Source organism: Triturus cristatus, chromosome 12 (assembly GCF_964204655.1).
Source record: "Triturus cristatus chromosome 12, aTriCri1.1, whole genome shotgun sequence".
NCBI classification, from domain to species: Eukaryota; Metazoa; Chordata; class Amphibia; order Caudata; family Salamandridae; genus Triturus; species Triturus cristatus.
The window spans coordinates 87,680,470-87,703,554 of record NC_140595.1 but is presented as its reverse complement, the minus strand read 5'-3'; the positions used below and the strand labels follow the sequence as shown (position 1 = coordinate 87,703,554).

At 43.1% G+C, this 23,085-nt stretch overlaps 1 protein-coding gene across 1 annotated transcript in view; it reads right to left on the bottom strand.

The window, feature by feature from the left end:
* Nucleotides 1-13,004, bottom strand: part of SLC50A1 (solute carrier family 50 member 1) — a 58,285-nt gene extending 45,281 nt beyond the window's left edge. Inside the window, exons 1-2 of the mRNA XM_085640148.1 lie at nucleotides 12,781-13,004; nucleotides 6,552-6,629 (exon numbers count right to left, since the gene is read on the bottom strand). Coding sequence (XP_085496274.1) covers nucleotides 6,552-6,629; nucleotides 12,781-12,851 — 149 coding nt within the window. The 5' untranslated portion in view covers nucleotides 12,852-13,004. The remainder of the gene's footprint in view (nucleotides 1-6,551; nucleotides 6,630-12,780) is intronic.
* Between the last annotated feature and the right edge of the window lie 10,081 nt (nucleotides 13,005-23,085).

Genomic DNA, 23,085 nt, shown 5'->3' with positions numbered 1-23,085 from the left:
TCTCTCCAGAATAAGGGTTTCTCTCAGCATTCGTCATCTGAATGAAAAGCATCCATCAATAACTCTAAGTCGCATAACTTCCTCATCATTAAATTAATTGAACTTGCAGTCTTTGATAAGCGCATTGTCTCTTCACAAATTAATCAATGGTTTCACCAGCTTTTTGGCATTCTTGACTGAAAATGTATCTTTCGTAATAAACATTTGGTACTGGATTAAACTTGAGATTCAGAGCTTCTTCAATCTGACAATATGGAATTTCTTTGTCAGTTTACAGCATTTTCTTTATAACTTCATTCACACATCACAAGTAAGATTTTTGAGACACTTGATAATCTTTTTGTTATCAGTCTCTTCAAATGCATCAATAAGATCATCAAATGTTTCCAGCCACACAGTCCATCTATGGCCAATATTTTGCTTTTTGGCAGTATCGTAAGGTAGTGGTGGTTTGAAAAAAATGCAGCAGCGTTGTAGACTAGCGTGAAACTTACTGACACCTTGGGTGGATCCCTTCGACTTTGTGTCTGCAACTCGTCTGTGAGACTCTGCGACATGCTGGCTTCTCACTCATCTTTAATGAGAGCTGGAAACGTGACTTTCTTTGCCACCATCTCAAAATGTTCACTACTCCGAGAGTCGTCTGGTCTCCTTATTTTCTGAAGACCTGTGAAGTTGTTCTGAGCCCCACTCGGCAACTTTGTGAATGAACCACTTCAGGTATGGCTGGCTCCATAAGCGCAACACCAAACATTTCTCCTTGAGCCAACTTCACGGAGAGCTCCAATGTGATGACTCTCTTAAGTGTATTCAATAAGTCATTTATTTATTTTCTTCTAAATGTCAATTTACATTTTCTAACACCTGGCTGAGCTCCACCTTGCAGCGCTTCTGTTCGCAGCGTTATTTTGCAAGTTATGATTATTAGCGGCTGCGCTTCATAAACCAGGTTGAATCTGCTTTCAGCGTTAACATTCTGTATAATGTACACTTTTATCTTGTGTGACAGTGCGGCACCATCCACGTATAGCTTGACCAACAGGTTCTCGACCATCAACGTATAGATTCTTTACAGCGCTTCCGTTGTCTTCACTTGCTTTACAGTGACTGCAGTTGAGCTTTGCCTGCACGTGCATGAAGAGTTGATTCTGTTCTTCGACAGCGACACACATGGCACGCATGAGTCTGCTTGGACCATGACAAACCCTCTAGGAGAGCACGGTCGTTCTTCAGGTTACTTATCCCGTATCTTGCCACCATTTGTAGTGTCTTCCCAGCCTGGGTACACACCAACGACTACGCCACACACGGAGCTTAATATTACACCTCTTTATTCTGCTGCATGTAACTGCGAATCCAACATTCTAAAACAAGCTTTCAAGGCATTGCGCTCTGACACCTACGTCACAGTTCTACGGTGTCCGTTGGGAGCCAAAAGGGTTCTGTCAAAATAACAAAAGGCACTACAGTAGGGTAGTTGTGAGAGATGGTCAAAAGCCAGAAACTGATGGAAGTAGGATCAACTTTCCTCAACCCTTCAAAGTTAAGTAGATTTGTGGCTAATTGCATAATAAGAGATAAGCTGTCTCTCCTCAAACCTATCAAATATAGTTGGGGTAAAATTCAAAAATGAAGAACAGATTGCAAATAAGTCAAGGTCTCTCAAAGGAGAATGTTGTATGTATGTGTAGACAGGTTTGTACTAAAAGATCAGTGGTTGGTTGAGGATTTCTGGGGGGCATAAGGGCTGTTGGGTGGTGAGATACCAGGGAATTCTCTGATTCCGCCATCTTGCCCAGAATATTGGGGTAACACGAGTAGGAACAATGGCAGGTTAAACTGTAGAAGTGTAAAAGGTGTTGCCCTTTGGCTACATGCGTTTTGGTGTTGGCAACACTACAGAAGTGAGTCTGTGGAGGAGTATGGCCTGTAGTGGGAAAAACTTCAAGCTAGTCAAAAGTGGGCAGTAAGGGAACACTAGGAGCAAAACCTCTTTATCCATATATTTGGCATTCACCACACATGGTGTTGGTGCATTTGGTTCAGGGGTTATTTACCCAGTTATACTAATGTGTGAATATGCCAAAATGTAGGCTAGTTTTAAATCTGAACCAAACAGATGGTGTCTTTGTTATCTCTTGAGCCCAGTTATTTTGTGTCTCCAAAAATGTATGGCATATGTATGATAAAATGTCTCAGTGGCAAAGGAATGAAGGTAGTCTATAATTCTCACCATGCTCACTAGACCCAATTATGTAACAGAAGTGAATCTTTATCCCAGGCTTGACCCATTATAGGCCTTCTATTTGCTGCTGAGGTCTACAGTAGGGTGAAGGAGTGTAAACGTCAGAAAGGAACAGCAACAGCTTTGAGAATCGCATTTGTTTTCTTCTTGCCACTGGCTGCATGACTTACAAGTACAGGGCTTAAAGTGCAAACGTGCATTCCAGGGGTAGTCGTCAGTGCAAAATTCACATACAGGTCCAGAAGGGGGTTCTATGCATCCCAACTTTCTAGCCCACAAATCCAACGAGCACACAGGTTCTGTAATTATAACTGCACCTGAGCTAACAATTACTGCATCTATCTATTTATGTATTGTATTCTAGGTACAGCTCATCGATTTGGACATTGATATTGAAACGTTTGTATAGCGCACAAATGTCAAGGGCGTCTTGGTGCTTATATCTGCTACATTGAGATAGGGCACATCTTGAGCTATGGATTGCGGCCAAAAATGGCCTACAACTAATCACAGCAACAGGAGAAGGTCATGTTTATTAAAAGGCTTATAGTTGCTCACACCGGGCAGGAGAATAACCAGTTTTTAAGATACTTCCTGAAAATGAATAGATTAGACTGGCCTCTGAGGTGTTCAGGTAGGTTATTCCAAAGTTGTGCTGTAGTATGGATAAAGCTCCTACCTCCCCATTTCTTTCTTCTGATTTTGCAGACATTGACTGTCTTGGAGTAATTCAAGTGCAAGGTTCTTCTGGGGCTATACCAAGAACATTTTTTTTAAATATGCTGGGCCTTCCCCGTAAAGCGTCCTATGTGCTAGGCATACGGGCTTGAACAGGACTCTTTTCTTCACAGAGAGCCAATGGAACTATCGTAATGCCCCGGGAATTGGCTTGAACTTGGGAACTGTAGGCACTGAAGTTTCTTCAGAGAGCGCTGGTGGATGCATAGATATAGGGCATTGCAATAATCCAGCCTTGACAATACTAAGGCAGTAACCACTGATTTTTGAAGTTCATATGGGATGAAAGGGAGAATTTTCCTTCGAGTGCGCAACAGAAAAAAACAGGAAGATATCGGTTTGTTAATCTGTCGTTGAAGAAGAAATTGGGGTAAAAAAGAATTCCCAGATTCCTAACCGAGGGTACCGGAGTTGGAAGAGAACCAAGCACCTGAGGCTACCAGCGTTGATCCCAGAAGGCAGGGTCCTTACCAAAGAGGAGAACTTCAGTTTTGTCCGAATTTAACCTAGGGCTATTATTACTCATCCATTCTCCAATAGCACTCATGAAGTTATTCAAGTGGTGTGCAGTCTCATCAACATCATTCGAGATTGACACGACAATTTGTGTATCATCTGCATACGCCACTGGGGCAAAACCAAAAGAGCAGATCAGCCTTGTCAAGGGCGCCACATAAATATTAAAGAGCGTAGGACTCAACAATGAGCCCTGAGGGACCCCATGTGGCAGCGAAAAGGATTTGTATACAAAATCTCCCAGGGCAACCTACTGGTCTCTATCCGAGAGAAAAGAGAAGAACAGCTCAAGAACTGAGCCTCTGATTCCAATTTCTACATTGGACTGCAGGGTGTGCAGTGTCGAAGGCTGTGGATAGCTCCAGCAGGATCATTGCCACCTTCCCACTGTTATCCAAGATACTTCCCAACCCCTTTGTGGCTAAGACCAGAGCAGACTCTGTGCTGTGATTTCGCCTGCACCCAAATTGCGCCGAATCCAAGATCTCATTCTCATCTAAAAATTTAGAGTGCAATATTCATGTGTTTTTCAGGGTAAGCGAGATATAGGGCGATAGTTCTTTACCTCTTTTGGATCTAATGAGTGTTTCTACAACAATGGGTGGACAGAGCCTTTTTTCCACTCTAAGGACAAGAGACCAGCCAATGATGGTGTTCAGTAGCATAGTAATGGGAGGGACAACCACCCCTGCTATATCATGGTCAATTTTCAGTGGGCAGGGGTCAGAAGGAGCCCTGATTTTGTTTGGCAAACATGTTCAACTACTCTTTTGTTCACGAGAGGGGAAAAACTGCAGTAGGTGTTTTTTTATGAGATCTATACTTGTTGGCCAGGACTGAGAGCCTTCCCATAGCATTTAATTTGCCATGAATTTCCTCCACTTTATTTTTAAAAATTTCCACTAGGTGATCACAGAAACGTTGTCGGGGAGCCATTATATAACTTGATGAAAGCCTGGAAAGAATCTGAACCGTTTAAAAAAGTTCCCTTGTGAAGTTCTTTGCTAAGTAAAAGTTTCTCCAAGACATTTTTAATTTTCTCGATAATCAATTTTTCGTAGTCTTGAATATATTTATTGTATCTGGCCTTCTCTTCACTTAGATAATTTTTACTCCATACTTTCACATGCCTTTACATTTTTGTTATAGTTCTTTATGCTGAGGAGAGAACAAGGGGGTAGAGGGCCTTTTTCTGTGTTTTTTAATAGTTTCGACATGGGCGCATTTGGTGACTTAGACTCTTACCCACTCAGAATATGTCCCTACTGTTTAGTTTGAATCTTTCATTATTGAGGGGTGAGATCTGTCTAGGACGTCTACCAGGTCTGTTTTAATAATTTAGTTCCAAGCTTGGACATCCTTGATTTGCACACAATTTTAAGTAGCATGGGAGGGCTGGACAGTTTCTAAGATAAAAAGTATGGTGTTATAATCTGACCATGTAATAGATAGGATATCAACAACCTTTAAGTCTGGTTTGTTGGAGAAAATGCCGTCCCGGGGAAGGACCTGCTACACGGGTAGTGGAATTCACCCGCTGAGAAAGACTAAAACCACTTAAAATATCAATGAGTTGCTCTGAGTCTTTATTGTGGTCAGTTTCTAAATGAAAACTTAAATCACCTAAAATAGTAAAATTAGAAAACTGCATACATGATTCTAAAATATCTCTGAAGCTTTCTAAAAAGCTTGCTTTCGGTCCAGGTGGCCTGTATATCAGTAGGCCATTGAAGATAGGCTTATTAGATAGCTTGCAGCTAGATAAAATTGCTTACCAAACCAAATAAAACATTTTTGAAATTAAAAAAAGGCTGGTTGATTGTAAAGTGTCCACAATGCTTGAATTATCACTCTTTGATTTTACCTCCACTCTCTCAAATGAGACATAGGGCCTCATGTAGGTAGCTAAATACCGGTCGGTAACGGCCGAAATTCAGTAAATATCCCGTTACCGACCGGTATTTAGGCATGTGAGATGTAGGAGGCATGATTTAAGGATTCGGTAATTTACCGAATCAGTAAGGGATCGGTAAAATACCGAATCGGTAAAATACAGATTCGGTAAATTACCGAATCCTTAAATCATATGTAGGGAGCACTCAAGTGAGTGAATTTCAGTAGTAAGGATTCGGTATTTAACACCAACTACAGGTTGATGTTAAATAACGAATACCTATCAAAAAGCTAAATTTGGCTGCTTTAAAAGTGCCATGTGGCAGACATACATGCCCTTAGGGCATGTATGTGCGCCACATGTGCACACATGCACGAATCAGGGGTGCAACAGGGTGTCAATGTGACACCCTGCCACCCATGATTATGCTTCCCCTATTACCGATTCGGTATTTACCGAATCGGTAATAGTAAATGGCTTCCCATTCATTCCTATGGGCCTCCAGGCCCATAGGAATGAATGGGAAGGGATGCATTATTACCGATTCGGTAAATACCGATTCATAAATACCGATATTTACCGAATCGGTAATAATTACCGATTGTTTACCTACATACTATTTACCGATTCATAAATACCGAATCGGTAAAATTCGGTATTTATGAATCGGTAAATAGTATGTTACCTACATATGGCCCCTAGAGACGAAGTGGCTCACAAGAAAGTGGAGATACAGCCTGACAGGGGGGTACACCCAAAACATTGGCAGATCTTGGAAAGAATCCCTTTCAAGCCTCCTTTCTTTAGGTTCCAAACATGCCTTCAAAGGGACAATAAGGAAAGTGAAGAGTTACACAGTGGCGTTATGAGTGGAGTGAGGAAAGGGAGAGAGCAGAAGAGAATTCAAAAAGGACATAATGCAACTTATCAAGGCAACCTTAGTCTTGAGAAAGAAAGACTTTAATATCTGACTGATTAGCGTCAATGAAAGAGCAGAAAGGCAGGAAAGAGAGAAAGTCAGTTAAACATAAATAAGAGGTTCTACAAATTACCTTTACCAACACAACCCTCAATTAACCCATGCAAGTAGGCTCCTGGACATTAAACCCCTCACTGTGCACCAATTCATTGTGCATTTGCATTGTGGCTTCTACCTACTTCAGATCTGTGGTAAGGAAGGGCAGGAACTGAATATTGTCCACGCTCCTGGTAGAAAACATCTTTCGCAGGTCCGTCCTTGAAGAAAGCGAAAAGAAAAGGCAGTGAGAAACCTTAGATTTTCCAGGACCAAAAGACCTGAGTAATAAACTGGTGCCCGTAAGCACCCATCGTAGTAGCAGGTCCTACGGCTCCAACATGCAAGAAACTCATACACCTGAGGTAATTTGTCTTTGTATTAGAATTTGGATACGAGTAAGATCCAGACATAAGGCCTCATTATAATTTCTATTTTAATCCAGATGGGGCCAGTAACAAGAATTACCGGCTTGACTGGTATCACAAAATCCATGATAACCTACCTGGGGTATGTCACACATACAATGTTTCTGGATAAACTCCCAGTACAAATGAGTAATTACCAGCCACATCATGTACGATACTCCAGATTCAATCTATAATTCTTCCCATTTGAGGGTACTTTTAGACTACATCTTGTAATCTTGTTTAATTCCTCCTAACCCAGGGATTTACTGATACTCCAGGGGTGATGGCGGGGAGGGAGGCAAATACCATGACCGAGATAATGAGGGACATAGAGTTCTATTTTTATAGTTATGATTCTTGAGAACCATGGACTGGACCATTGAGTGTTGAGAGCACTGTACATTAGTAAGTATGATCAACAGAACTGGTAATCAACATGCAAGCTGGCTAAATACACAATCCTAGAGGGCCCTAGAGTGTTCGAATGATCACAGTTCTAACAATAGTGCACAATATGCAATTGGTATACCAGTACCGCTCATAACGTGATCAGGGGGTGACTTTTCAAACAATTTTAAGATTGATGTAGAGTTGTGAATGAGTTTTATCATGAATGTGTTCTTATTTTAGGAGAATCAATAAACTTCAATAATTAGAGGGTGATTGTTCTTGTTGTTTGATGCCGCAAGATTTAATGCTGTACTGTATCCCCTTCCCGTCATCCAGTACGGTTGACATGCCTGCTGTTTGGCAGACAAATACGAGTGTAAAGTAACTGATGGTAACTAATGCTGCTATCAGGTTCCAAACTCTATATAATCACAGCAATACATGGCGTAAAGAAGCTCAAACAATACACTAAAATCAGTTGTGACTACCTCTTAAACGATCTCCAGTCACAAATCTCCCTGAATCTAGAAATCAGTTTTTCATGCAGCATTTGGACTTTAAGAAAAACCCAAAGCCTCATTTGTTTGGCTAAGCAGCTCTTAAGACGAAAACCAAGAGATCCCCGGGAGGTAGGTGCATCATAAACACTGTCACTTATTAGATCAGAAAACGTCAAACAAGGCATTAACAAACTTACGCAGGACCTTGTTCGGCTAAACTGACTTCATTATTTTGGAAGTAGGAAAATTCCTTCATACTGCGGGACTTTCCCAAGTGTAAGGCTGGCAGAGCACTCGTGATGTGTGAAGATGCAGCAGCACACTTACATTTTTTGCAAGCTTGTTGCACATCACTGCACAATTTCTGCAAAATGAGTAGTATGTAGCTTCTCTTCTCTTTAGGGAGTGGGAAAGATAACATATGTCAACCTAATAATCACCCATGTGCTCTCGGAACTACTTTACAGACAAATGAATAGTATCAAACATACTCTACTCTGTTGCCCTACAGTAATTAAAGAAGAGATTGTGGTTTAAGTCTGTTTGTATTAAATACCACCCTCAGATTTCAACAGCTGCTTATTTTAGATCCTCCCTACAGATAGCTTTTAACAGTCTATTATAGGATAGACCTACTGTGGGCAATACCAATATTTACAGTGGGCTTTTGGACAGCACATTCCTTACCATTGTTTGGCTTTATTAACAATTGTATTTGCTTATTTTTTCCACTTGTGTGTCGCATTCCAGGAGTTGAGTTTCTCTAATGTGCTTTTCATTTGATTACTAGTTCTGTTACACAGTTCACATTCAATGGATGACGAGGTCTGACTGAAGGACCCCTACCTGCAAGTCAGGGCATTACACATATAATAAAATCAAACGATCTTAGCTAGCGCCAGGCCTAAAGAAGTGCGGTATGGGGAGGTTAATACCAATCTATGTTGAATGGCACACTAAAAGAAATAGAGTTCATAAGTGGGAGATACTTTTTTCAATTATAACGTTTTATGGCATGGAAGATGCAGAAGGAGTAGAGAGCGCATTAACAGCACAAAAAATCTCATTTTCTGCCATTAACGAGTGTTTTGTGTTCTTCTTTATCTAATAAAAGACTTAATTTCTTTCAAACTTGCTCAGAGTTTCCATTCTATAGTGAAGGGTTCGGCATTCCAGCTCCTGAGAACGTTCTAACATATTTGCAAAATCATTAACCACACGATTTGAAAGCAATCTGGTGGATCAGAAATGCAATTGGCATGTCACTCACGTCATTACATCAGGAATTCCGAATAAAACACGTGGAAACCTGCTAATAACATACTATGCAATTATATTTTTCACATTAAAACTTTGCGACACCTGCTGCTCTTATTTAGAAAGCATCCAAGGAATAAAGAAAGACATGAATGTGAGATTAATTTTCCTGAAAAAATACTCTTGTAACCTGCTGCTAACAATTTGCATTGACTGATAGTTCCTAAAAGGTAGTCAGAGTTCATTTGTGGTACTATATCAAAGTGTTTTTAAAGTAGGGTTTTTAAAGTACTTTCTATGCCAAATGTCGCTTCTAGTCTTCACAAAATTGTTTTAAATGTATATCAACACTTATTGCTTAGTTGTTTATTTTACTAAATATATTTTAATGTGCATTTCTTTATCACTCAGTGTTAAATCGAAGCACTTTGATGAGGAGAACAGTCATCTAATATATGTTTGGCTTAGTCTCAAGGTGTTTGTTTTGTTGTGAACATGCCCCAAGACAATGGTTTTTCGTGAGTAATTTAGTCTGACAGATTTTTTGTGAAGTCGGGTGAGTGTTCTGGCATCTTTCTGTGAGTGAGTTACCATCTATAAGTAAACAGGATTAAAGATGTTTCAGGTGGTAGGTAGAATTCATTACTTGAGTGCTGGAACAGATTGCACCGTGGGTGATGAAAGGGAAAGAGTTGTTGGCTGAAAGCTAATTAAAAGGCGGGCATATGTATGTGACCTGTTAAAGCTACTAACTTAAAATAAACCGATTAAGATGAGAGCTGAAGTAGTGCTATTGATCTTGAAATGTACACATCAAGAGGGCATGCACATGGCATTCTGCAAGCACGGACACAAAACATTCATTTGAGTTATTACTCGTAAACAAACTTTCCACAGCCAATTTACCAATTGCAAATAAGATGTGTCCAAATGCTGGTAACCGATCTAACCATTAACAAGCTAGATGATACCCACATTAATTAATTCAGTAAGGAGAAGGACTGAGTGAATTGTCAAAGATGCAAACCTGTAATCTAAAGGTTGTACACAGAGATCACATAAGCAGCCAAATAAACCTGTCGAGCTACATCAGCTTTTAAATGTAATAATAATTTTTGAATGGAAGTTTACTCGAGTCAGTTCATTGATGTTTCCACCCACCTCAGCTATGCAATTAATACAAACTTTTACATACAATTTTTGAGTATAAAATTGCAACTGTGTAATATTTTCAAGTTGTGTGTTCAACTTTTTAAGGCATCAAACCTTTCCATTTGTTCTGTTATAATACTTTTCTGGAACTTATCTCATTCCTTCATATACGTCAACATTTGCACCAGCTCTTGAAACAGCAATTGTACCGAGTGAGATACAAACAGTCTGTTTGTGAGCTAATGTTCTGGTTGTGTGGGAAGGTTTTACAATGTGACATTACGACATGAATGACACAGAAACCTATGAACCCATACTGTGAGAATTCAAAACCACATATTTTGAGATGTAGAAGTGAATGAGAATGTTAAGATGGCTGAATATACAGAATTAAAGATAGTAACTGTGAATAATGAGGATCATTTTAACAGAGAGGTTCTAACTGTGAATATTGGAGATGGTTTTCACCAAGAGTTTCTGAGGAACATCAAACAGACAGCAAGAACGAAGCACGAGCAGGGTTTCATGTCACCAAAAACCAAAATGGTTACCAACCATTGTGAGGTCACTGCAGTGAATAGTCAAATTTCGATACAGTTAATCCAAATAAGGGTTTCCTGCAGAAGCCATTTGTAATAAAAATGCAATTACTTTTTTTTTTTTAAAGTACTGAACATGTGTTCTGTTGTTGTGGTTAAATGCCGACTTAGTATTTAAGGCTCTCAGCTACATACTTAATGCCAGCATGTTGGGAACTGCAAAGAGAGGTACTTGAGTAATATCAATTGTCTGTCTATCATAGCTCAATTGTAGGCAGAACACCCCTAACATGCAGTTCTGGTGACACTGCCAACAACCTGAAATTAAACACTTTGATACACAGTCCAAGAGCACTACCACACTTCCTAATCAATCCTGCTGTGGTCTTGTTAACCATTGGCCATCTGGCGGTCTCAAAAGTCCTACTATCAGACAAACTGGCATTTGTGAATCAGGGGGTAGAAAGAAATGGAACGGTTTAGTGACTTTACAGGTTAACATGAATGAGAGCATGGTACTGAGAAACGGGAAAACAGAGACTGTCAACTGGCCTGATATCCCAGCATCGGCTTCTACCTTCAAGAAACAAACAATAGTATATAGTCTTCTCTACTAACCTACCGCTCCAAATTAACCTACTCCTACACAATGCCTAGGCTAGTGGTGAACTCTCCCATCTTCACCTTACATTTAGTCACCTCACAATAAGTCATTACATGTATAAAGTGCATAATGGCTATTCGATCAAACATGTGCACCTCATATCAGCTTAGAAAGAGATTCATGTGGGCACCTCTAGAGGCTAGCATAAGATCTTCAGCAGCCCTGCCATCTTTACAAGTTTCCATGCGTGATGTGGTGCTCCGGTCCAGGGTTTTTCTTTAAATGCTGGGACTTGAGGTCTTGTTTATTCCACTATAACACATTACTACAAGTCCCAGAATTTAAAGAAAAGCACTTGGACTGAAGCAGCACATCACACAAGGGCCTGAAACACTTGACAACTATGCCTCCTGCCATTTCCCACCCTGTAGCACTTGTCATGTATGAGTGGATCACATGGCCTTTGAAATGTTCTTCACAAGACTGACACATATTTTTTGATAACATATCCAGCCTCCTCAACACCATGGGAAGCAACTGGAAGATTGAAATATGCAATCTTTAATTAATTCCAAGGGACCCTCCTAGCAGTTCAATTCACATATTTTAAAAAAAATAATGGAGTGACTATTTTGACATCTTAAACTGGCAGACCAGCCCTTAAGCAACCTCTTTGGAGCTGAAGATCCTTCCATTCACAGTTTTCCACATTATAGCCTCCACTTCCCCCATCTCCTATTAATAAACAACGATAAACACTATTACCATTGGTAAAAAATGTGTCTATTTACCTTATGTTTTCATTAAATTTGCCTGAAGCACCACACGCATTACTAACAGTTTACAGTAAAATTTTTAAACATTCGTCTGTTAGCTGTCACAACTTTTGAACTAAAACCTACTCCCTTGTGTCGTCATTTCACTCGCAGTATATCAGAATGAATATCGTATGTTTTTTTCCACTTAAACGTGTCTTGTTTATTTTGAAATACTGCCTTGTTTTTTTAGAATGACTTCATTAAGTCTTCCTCGCTTTTCCTTCTCACATCTCACAAGTGTTCCATTTGGCTGCACTTGACGCATTAGTTGCTGTACATGCTTAATAAACAAAAACATAACGTGCACCAGAAAAAGTCCAACGCACTTAATTAGGGCATCGATTGCAGGTGTGAGCAGGAACTAGGGGGGAGAGCATTTCAACTTAAAATGACGACGCAATAGGTAAGCAGATCATTTTTCCTTCCAATTGAACTTTTGTGGTGAAAACTTTGGAATCCGAAAACTAAATGAATTGCAAATTTAGGTCCCACTCAGGGGTCTGTATGCACTCAAGCCTCGTCACCGGTGAGAGGCTTGTTTCCGGGCTGGGCACCCCCCTCGCATCGTCCGGCTGCAGGCGCCACGCGAGCACGGTGCTGAGGGGGCGGCGCGGGCCCGGACACGTCAACGCAAGAGGCGTGAACCGAGCGCGCGCCGGGGCCTCGCAGGCGAGGGAAAGCCGGGGGGTGGGGGACACTCACAGGCCCGTGGTGAACATGCCGACCGTGAAGATGATGCAGAGGCCCGAGAGCACCGCCATGAAGTCCGGCATCTTCGCGAAAGGAGCGGGCACGGTCCTCGAGACTCCACCGCTGCTCCGGCGACAGGAAGCTCGAGAGCCGAGGAGGAGAACTGCCGCCTCCCGGGCCTGGCCCTCCCCGCCCCGCCTCCTGGGCCTCGACGTGCCGCTCCCGAGACGGTCTTGACCTGGAGACAGTGTAAGATACAGGGAACAAGCCAAAACTACAAAAATAGATACGGAAGTTGATCGAATATGCACCAGCTAAATCTGGCATCACAGTCCTATGCAAACTACACGACCTGGAAGACACAGAATGGCTCATTAAAACATATACAAATTAACTGAGCAGCGATAGTGAACCAAATTCCAAAAGCACTTAAACCTGCCGGTAATGGCGGAAAACCAGGATCACAAAAAAGTGCATACAGTGAAAACCAGCAAAAATATTAATCGAGAAGGTAAACTCTAAAGAACTGCAATCGTAGGGCATAACGAAAACATTAAACAAAAATTGGCAAAGCCATTGGGTCTAGTATTTGCTATTAACCCTTTGGCTTTGCCATCGCTTCTTTTGTTTTGTCATGTTGTTTTGTAAAACATAGTAGGAGGTGCTGGGTGCCATTACAAAAAGAAATTACATTGACTAAAAGACAATATTTTTGCCTCTCAATAGCACACGCAGTAATTAGTCCCTATCACTGAAGGGAACTACTTTAGTTTATGTGCTTCTTGTGAAAGAGACCGTCATCCTCGTCAGTAAGTTAGGGCAGGGGCAGACGTGGGCTGACCCATTACCCAATGTTGATTGTTGCAGTGATTGGAGGAACCAGCTTTATCAAAATCAGTAGGTCTCGACTTTGGGTACCTATAGGCTTTGCCAATGGTTTGTAGCCATATAGAATAGCATTGCAGATGCTACTTAGCATGGCTTAATAATTTTAAACAAAGCCTTTAAAGTGGCTGGCCATGCCAATTTGTAGGCACATACACAAAATGCATGCACCTACAAAATGATGTAGCTGCTTTTTTTTTTTTTTTTTGTAGTTTCAGGTGATCCAAGTTGGGTTGGTAACTTAAAAAAAAAAAGGAGGGTGGGGGCGGAGTACAAAAGCTTTTTTTTTTTTGGCGAGGTAAAAGCAACACGTGAGGGGGTTAGTGGGTGGTAGCAACAAAGAGGGTGGTAGTGGGTGAAAGCAGATGGCAGTGCAAAGTGAAGCGCGGGTGGAAGCGAATGGGCGAAAGAGCAACATGGAGTGGGCGGGGGAGAACCATAAGAGTGAGAAAGTGACTGGTGGAAGTACATCAGGGTGATCGCAACAAGGAGTGGGGCAGAAGATTTGTGCAGGCGATGGAGAGTAATATGGAGTGCTGGGCAAGAGAAGTACACTTGCATTTCCATGGAGTGCTTAATCCGAAAGAAAAAGTAGTGCTTGAAAAGCAAGTATTGGAAGCATGGAAGCCAGCAAATTAAAACAGATAGTAAAGAGGCTGTGCTCCTGCGAGGTATAAGCACTAGTTGGACAAGCTGGGACACACATAGGCAAATGAGGTTGATAGGAAAGACACCAAATGGTAAGCAGTGGGTGAAACCAAGCCCCTCTATGTTCTTGGTAACCCCACAGTATGTCTCATGGCAAACACAACAAGATGATGGACGGAGTGCCAACGTTTTTCAACCACTCACCCCAGTCAAGAGATCTGGGTTTAAATTAATCGTTCTTTAGCTCACTATGCCATCCCAATTTGGACCCAGCCATAGCCAAATCAGTCTTGACCCTGCCCCTCATGGGAACAGTTCAGCCTGAACTGCCAGGACAGGTCCTCCCTGAACCAGAAACAAGCAACCTGGGACTGATTTTGGGGTATCGTCCCCCATCAGCCAGGCTAGCTTGAATCCAGTGGCACAGCAAGCAAGGGACCCACGTCTGGGTATACCCTTGGCCACTTAGGGCAAAATTAGCAAACACAACAAGATGATGGACGAAGTGCTGACATTTTGCAACCACTCAACCCCAGTCAAGAGATCTGGGTTTAATCCATTGTTCTTTGGCTCACTATGCCACCCCAGTTTGGACCCAGCCGTATGCAAATCAGTCTTGACATTGCCCCTCATGGGAACAGGCCAGCCCAAACTGCCAGACCAGGTCTTCCCTAGACTGTAATTAAAGAATCCTGGGACCGATTTCGGGATATTACCCCTTATTAGCCAGGCCAGCTTGACTTCAGTGGCATGGAGAGCACGGGACCCCACGTCTGGGAATACCCGTTCCATGGGGAACAGGGTCAAGACTCATTTGGTTATGATTGGGTTTAAACTGGAATGTCACGGGGAGCAAAAAACGATGGATTGAGGCACAGATCTCTGTACTGGGGTGAATGTTTGACATTGTTCAACATTTTGTCCATCAATTGTTTATTTTGCACAGTTTGTCTCACAGCAGGTATTGCATGCGCTGTCCAGTAGGCAAGACCCAAATAAACAGTCTTTAGATCTAAAACAATATATATCAGCTGAACCCTGAAATTGACCTAGAACAATACAAGTGCCCTAGACCAAGCTAAAACAGCAGGTAGAGAGCTAAAACAGCAGGTAGAGAGCAAAAACACATATTAAATATTCTTCGACAACAGTGCTGCTGAAATTTTAGATTTTTTGTGTTCGGTGTGGGCACTAAGGGACTGTCCCTCATCAATTCCATGGTGCATCGAGATCATGACGAAATTCGCACCCCAGCATATATGTCTCCATTTCAGTTCAAGCTTAATATGTGGTATTGTGCACTGGCATTTTTCCTTTCCCTGGTTTACTAAGCCTTTTCTGGAAATGTCACAGAAAGTGTTAGGTGTTGGCGAGGAGGCATGATGACTTCCACCAGGCTCCATGTGGGGTAGCTCGATGCCTGAGCTCAGAATCTATTACATAGGGGAGCCAAGTATGATTTATAAACATCAATTACTTTGTGAGGATAAAACGCTTGGAGGGGTGATAGAACATGAATGTGATTAAGGAGCAGATATCCAGAGGTCTGTGGTTTTATTGTAGGAGGGGTTAACTACATTCAGAGAGAGAGTAAGAGCAGTATGTACCTTCAGTATCCTGTCCATGAAAGAAGAGTGCTGGAGTGACAGGAGCTGAGAGGTGGTCCTGGTGAGGATCAATCAATCAGGGTTTTGTGAAGCGCACTATTCACCCTTGAGGGTCTCCAGTCGCTGGGTGTGTGTGTGAGCTGCTCCGTTGGGGTCATTCGAAGAGCCTGGTCTTGAGGTCCTTCCTGAATTGGTGCAGTGTCGGGCTCTGTCGGAGGTGAAGGGGAGGTTCGTACCAGGTCTTGGCTGCGAGGTTGGAGAAGGATCTTCCACCTGCTCTAGACCTGTTAAAGGGTGGGACGGTGGCTAGGGATAGGTCGGCTGAGTGGAGGTTTCTCTTGGGGGCGTGGAAGGAGATTCGGTCATCGAGGTATTGGGGATGGGTGTTCTGGAAGACCTTGTAGGCGTGTGTGAGCAGCTTGAAAGTTATTCTTCTTTCGACGGGGAGCCAGTGTAGGTCACAGAGGTGTTGGGTGATGTGGTTGTACCGTGAGATATCGAGGAGAAGTCTTGTTGCGGCATTCTGGACGGTCTGGAGTTTGTGGAGGATTTTTTTGTTGATTCCGGCATAGAGGGCGTTGCTGTAGTCCAGTCTGCTGGTGATGAGTGTGTGAGTGACGGTTTTCCTGGAGTCGAGGGGATCCACTTGAACGTTTTTGCGAAGTATGCAGCTGGTGTTAAAGCATGCAGGGGATACGGCGTTGATCTGGCGATTCATGGTGAGTGATGGGTCTAGTATGATGCCGAGGTTGTGTGCATGGTCTGTTGGGGTGGGTAGGTTTCTGAGGGTGGGGGCCACCAGGTGTCGTCCCATGCGGTGCAGTGGATGAGGACGTCCGTTTTATCTGAGTTGAGTTTCAGGCAGCTGTTCCTCATCCAGATCGCGAATGCTTTCATCCCTTCTTGGAAGTTGTGCCTGGTGATGTTGGGTTCCATGGTGAGGGAGAGGATGAGCTGGGTGTCATTGGCGTAGGAGACGATGTTGAGTCCATGGTTTCTGACGATGGTTGAGATGGGGGCCATATAGATGTTGAAGAGTGTGTGGCTGAGGGAGGATCCTTGGAGTACTCCGCATCTGATCTCTGTTGGTTCTGAGAGGAGGGGTGGGTGTCTTATTCTCTGTGTTCTGCCTGGGAGGAATGATCGTATCCAGTCTAAGGTCTTTCCTTAGATGCCGGTGTCGTGGAGCCTGGTGGCTAGTGTGCGGTGGGAGACGGTGTTGAAGGCTGCCGATATGTCCAGGAGGATGAGGGCTGCCGTATGGCCTTGGTCGAGGAGGGTGTGGATGTCGTCGGTGGCGGCGAGGAGGGTGGTCTCGGTGCTGTGGTTGCTACATAATCCGGATTGAGAGGTGTCTAGGATGTTGTTGGTTTCTATGAAGTGTGCTAGCTGGGTGTTGACAGCTTTTTCGATGACTTTGGCTGCAAAAGGAAGAAGTGAGATGGACCTGAAGTTATGAGGTCTGTCTTGTCTGCGGAGGTCTTTTTTAGGAGGGAGTTGACTTCAACGCGCTTCCAGTTGTTGGGTAATGTGGCTATCTCGAGGGAGCAGTTGATAGTTCGGCGTAGCTCAGGTGCGATGGCAGTGGCTGCCCTGTGGAAGATGTGCGGCGGGCAGGGGTAAGAAGGTGCTACGGAGTGGATGCTCTTCATTGTCTTTAGGGTGTCTTCTTTGGTGAGAGGGGTCCAGGTGAGGAGGGTCTGTTGGGTGGCGTTGGGGTTTGCACGGTGCAGTGGTCTTGCTCGTGGAAGTTGTCATAGAGCGCCTTGATCTTGAGGTGAAAGAAGGAGCTGAGTTTGTTGCAGAGGGAGGGACGTCGGTTGTTTCGCTGTTGGGTTTGGCAAATTCCTGTATGATGGCTTTTAGACCTGGTACCTTTGGCGTGAGTCTCCCTTCCATTTTTTGCTGATGTCTCCTCTTTTTTTTAAATGATTTGCAGGTTTAGATGCTTTTGGGCACTGTGCCACTGCTATTCAGTGCCACAGTGCAAGTGCTCCCTAAGTTAAATTGATGTAATGGATTAGTGACTCCATGATTGGCTTATTTGATTTACTTGTCATACCCTAGTATGGTGCACCATGTGTGCCCAGGGCCTGTTAATCAAATGCTGCTGGTGGGCTTGCAGCGCTGATTGTGCCACCTACAGAAGCAGCTTGTGAATTGTGTCTCAGGCCTGCCATTGCAGAGCCTGTGTGCAGTCTAGTACTGCCATGTCGACTTAGTAAGTGCACCCACTTACCAGTCCCTAAAGCTTCCCTTTTCTACATGTTAGCCACCCCTAAGGTAGGACATGCCCGGGTGTGTGTGGCATGTCCTGATAGTGAATTACAACCAATTTCGTTTTTCGCTATTGCAAGGCTACCTGTCCCAAAAGGCCAGAATGGGCAGTTTGATTATAACATCTTTATAATCCTAACTGACACAGGGATACAAGACTTCACCACCAGCTCCCCCCTAAATTCCTTTGCTGGGAATCCTGTCTGCAGAAGCCTGCGTATTGTTGGGAGCTGGAAGCGCGACTCAACAAGAAGAAGCGTGTCACATCCGCAGCTGTTGCCGTCGCATCATCTGAGAAGCGTGTCGCTGTCGCATCACCGGAGAAGCGTGTGTCTGTCGCAGCTGTGTGTCTGTCGCAGCTGCTCGTCGTCGCATCACCAGAAAAGCGTGTCTCTGGGCCTGTCGCCGCTCAGAAGTTCCAGATTCGCCGTCGGGCGTGCAGGCATCGCCTTCACGTCGTCGCATCAGATCAAAGACGCCATCTTGCCGCATCGCACCAGATAATCGCATCAAAGCTCCATCTTGTCGCATCGCAATCGGGACGCAACATGAGATCGACGCATCACCTCCTCTGTGGTAAGGAAGAGACGCATTGCCTACTTTGCGCAATCACTGAGGAACAGACGCATCGCCTCCCCCGAAGCATGGAACCGGCACATCGTTCTCCCTGCGAACCTTTTGTTTATCATGCGTGACACATCCAAAGGTACTTTGTGAGAAACGTGTCACATTTACCATCCTCTTTGAACTAAGCTATTTCTACCATTTAAGTCATTTTCTTCATACTGTATTGTGGATTTTTGTCATTTGGGGTCTTGTGTCAAGTCTATATAAAGAATACTTATTGTTATAAAATCTGTGTGGTGTCCATCTGTAGTGTTTTCACTGTATACTGTATGTGTTTACAAATGCTTTACACACTGCCTCTGAGATCAGCCTTCCTGCTCGTGCCAAGCTACCACAGGGTTGAGCAGGGGTTATTTTAGGAGTGTAGCCCCCTTACCCTGACTTGAAGCTGTGGAAATGTACCCAAAAGTGAGCACACTGGTGCAGGGTCACCATCTCGTCTATGGGTCCGAAGACTAACAAAGAGAAAACAGCGCTGGAGTTGAAATAAAACAGCAAGTTTATTAATCACTAATGAGCGGGACCACGTCCACACAACACTCTCAAGTGTTGTAGGAGGAGGCACATTGAATTCACAAACCATTGTCCTTCTATACAGTTTTATTGCAATGTAAGCATATGAACAGGAACGGAAAGAACTAGTTTAGAAACAGCTATCAGAAAACAAGGGCAGATGGATGACCACTTGGTCAGCAAATAAGGAGGGGGAGCAGGAATGCTTATGGCGGCAGTAAACTATCATTAGATGACCTCACACAAGCAGGGTGAAAAGGCGAAGAGCAGAGGACGGCAGTAAACGATCAATAGATAGCCTCTAAGACCAGGTGCACCAGCAGCTACAAACCCCCAGCACATACATTGCTTAGCCATGTCGAAAGAGGTCAACTAAAGTTGATGACACAAGCAGGGTGAAAAGGCGAACAGCAGAGAACGGAAGAATTATGAAGGAAACAAAATGGACACCACAGCCAAAATGGCTGTTGCTTATGCTAATGTAAAATCTTACACGTTTCCACAGACGACCCTTTAGCATAAGCTAAGACATTTTCTTGTTCCTTCTAAGGGGTATGATGTACATCGTTAATATCAATTAACATCATTTCACAAATTTCTCGTTCTATTGCTAAACAGTCGTTTGCATTCTGAACATTCATTTTAGATGGTACACAAGTAGTACGCGTGGACATACAGAGGGAATAGAGCATTGGTCCACATTCTATGCATAAACAACAAGAGAAGAGAATTGCAATAATTATGAATAAGGCCGACAATACTTTCAGACCCCTCTTTGGACATAGGTGCAAACCTTTGCCAACTAGAGACCCCCAGTTTTAACAATGGCGCAGAGTTCCTTGGAGTCGTGGGCATTGGAGAGGGTTCTGTCTTGGGTGAAGTTTTTCTTTGTTGATTTGATGAGTTGGTGGTGTGCTGTGATGGCTCTTTTGTAGGTGGAGGGTGCTCCGGGGTTTTGCTTTTTCTTCGCGTCTTTTCCAGTCGTCGGCAGGAGCACTTGGATTCTTGGACAGCCGTGGTGATCCAGTTGGCTTTCTTGTGTCTTCGTGGCGTTCTGGTGAGGGCTTCGGCATGGAAGAAGGTGTGTGTGCTTGTGTGCGGTGGGTTTCGTAAAGGAGAAATGGATGCAGTGGTGGTCGTTCCAGAGCAGTTCTGTCGTGTGGCTGAAGCAAATGTTGTTTCCTCCAGCGAAGGTGGGGTCAAGTGTGTGTCCTGCTGTGTGAGTGGGGGTAGAGACAAGTTGCTTCAGTCCTATGTTGGTGAGGTTCCCCAAGAGGGCGGTGGTGTTGGGGTCACTGTGGTTGTCCAGGTGGATACCACAGGCGATGTGGTAGCAGACAAGAACTGTGTATAGTGAGCTCCACTACACAACAGCTCTCCACTGTTGCATTTGTGGTAATCAATCATTCCTTCATGCATACAACAGGGGTCCCCAACCTTTGGGAGGCAGTAAGCAACATTTAAGTGTAAAATTAAATGGTGAGCAACAGTTGAATTACAACAACGTACACTGATATAGATGTGCTTGTAAAATGATTGAAACAAGGGAAAAAAACAATTGGAACTTACTACATTGACCTACTACTGAACGTTTTCCATAGATGTACACAGAAAAATATTTGTTTGGGAAACACTCTGTAAATATGCAGTTTAAATGCCAGTAACAATGATTGACATTTATCTCAAAGACTGAACTTCAAAGGGTTGAATATTGTTTCTAAAGTGATGCCTGAAAAATAATGGCAAATAGTAATTTTCTTGCTTGATACACCTGTTGTGCAAAATGCAGCTGCTGAGTTTGAGGTACAACCCACGTCAAGTTGAAACAAAAGGCAGGCTTATTCCCTTTCAATATGCCACATCAATGAGGGACATTAGGTGGAAGTAGCTGATGAGCTAGAATGTTTGTTGGATGGGGTAGTAGCGTAAAGAGGTTTATCACACTTAAAAGTGCAATAAGGCATCCAAAGCTGATGTTGTGTTGGAATAGGTTAGAGGTGAAATTACCAAAGGATGGCCCCCTAGAACAAATATTTGCAAAGGGTGTTTCAAGCGTATGCCAAAGTACAAGATGAAATGAGTAGTGGGTGGGCTGCTAGTTAAATTCAACTATATGGTCTCTCCACCTTGTATGGAGGTACTGAAAATAAAGTTCTCCAATAAGAAATATGTTAGTAAAATTGACACTCAAAAAAGGATACATCTATACTAAATGTAGCCTGTAAGAGACCAGGAAATTGAGAAGCTTATGGGTCATGTACCGTGCAAGAAACGGTTATTAAAGGCTTGACTTAACACTCTGTTTGGCCATTGGTCTTTGCCAGTAAGGGTTGGGAAAAGGTGGTTATTGATTTTATTGGCCCACTATGTAACCTAGCTGTGGATATGCAGTATATAATTATCTTGTTGTTTACCAATCCAAGATGGTATATTAGGAATTTGTGAACGAACCAACTAATCAACACGTCACTGAGGTTTTGGATGGTGTGTTTCAGTTAGATGGACGAAGCAAAACATTGGTGTTGGACAGTGGTATTCAATCCTTCACAGGATGTTGAAGTTTTAAAAGGTGCAGGGAACTTCTTTTAATGCAGTGGTTGCCTTATATAGTTCTCAGGATAATAGTACGGTTGAGAGAGCCAACCAAATGATAAAGGAAACTATACAGTTGGCCATAATTACAGGTTATGATGGGCAGGAGGCAGTTAAGAGGGTTGGCTATTATAATACACTCATACCACCTTAGGAGTCTGTTCAGTTATGTTGCAGACACATGCCAGTAACCTAGTTAACCCTTTTTTGGGGGGTTTCAGTATAGATGTGGCAAGGCACACAGAATGGTTGATGTAAAATTGTTGAATGAAAGAGTGAAAATAATTCAGGAAAAAAGCTAGGTTATGTACAATGCCTTACATTGTGCCAGGCACAGTGATTTTTGTGAATTGGACCGAGTTAATTTCAAGAGGCCAATGTAAGGTAGATGGAATAGTTCAAAATTCTAACCAGCAACTACGGTTACAAACTTTTCCATGAAGTCCCTAAGGGTGAAAGACTGTAGGTGGTGGAGCAAGCATAACGTTTCAAAGGTGGAATATAAGGTGACTTGGAAAGTACCAGAGGACAGCGTGTTGGATATAGGTGTGAACTTGGTTGTTGGATAACAGATGAATGATATGAGAAAGGGGATAGATGCCCTTAAACCCTACGATGGCACTACTGCGTTAGTGTGCACCTAATTTAAATACGGATCATGCTGACAGTGGGGCTTAGATAGATATTAGTGGGATGCCTGATAATGATGGTTAGTGTGTTGACAATGGGGTGTTTAGACTATATGCAAGTATTCCTCCCATCATCTTTTGTGTGTTTTATGTAATGTCCTAAGTGGGCATGGGTATGCCCTGACACTAATCCTTTGCTCGCTGTGCCATTACAACCAAGATTCATCTGACTCAAGAGGTTCAACTAGACTGAAGCCAGTAAAGTATTACTTGTGTTCTGGTTCAGAAAGGACCTGGCTTGGCCTTTGGGGCTCAGCTGATCCTATTGGAGCAGGTCCAAGGTTGATTTGCATACTATAGGTCTCATCTGACGTGTCAATAATGAGAAACAATATTGATGGGTTGGAACGCTACCCTGAACGATTGCTAGTGGATAGGCTGTCTGAAAGCATTTCTCCATTCATTTTTTAGATATTTGATGATTTAGATCCAGACCAATGCTGACAGTAGGGCTTCAGATATCAGTGGGGTGCCTGATG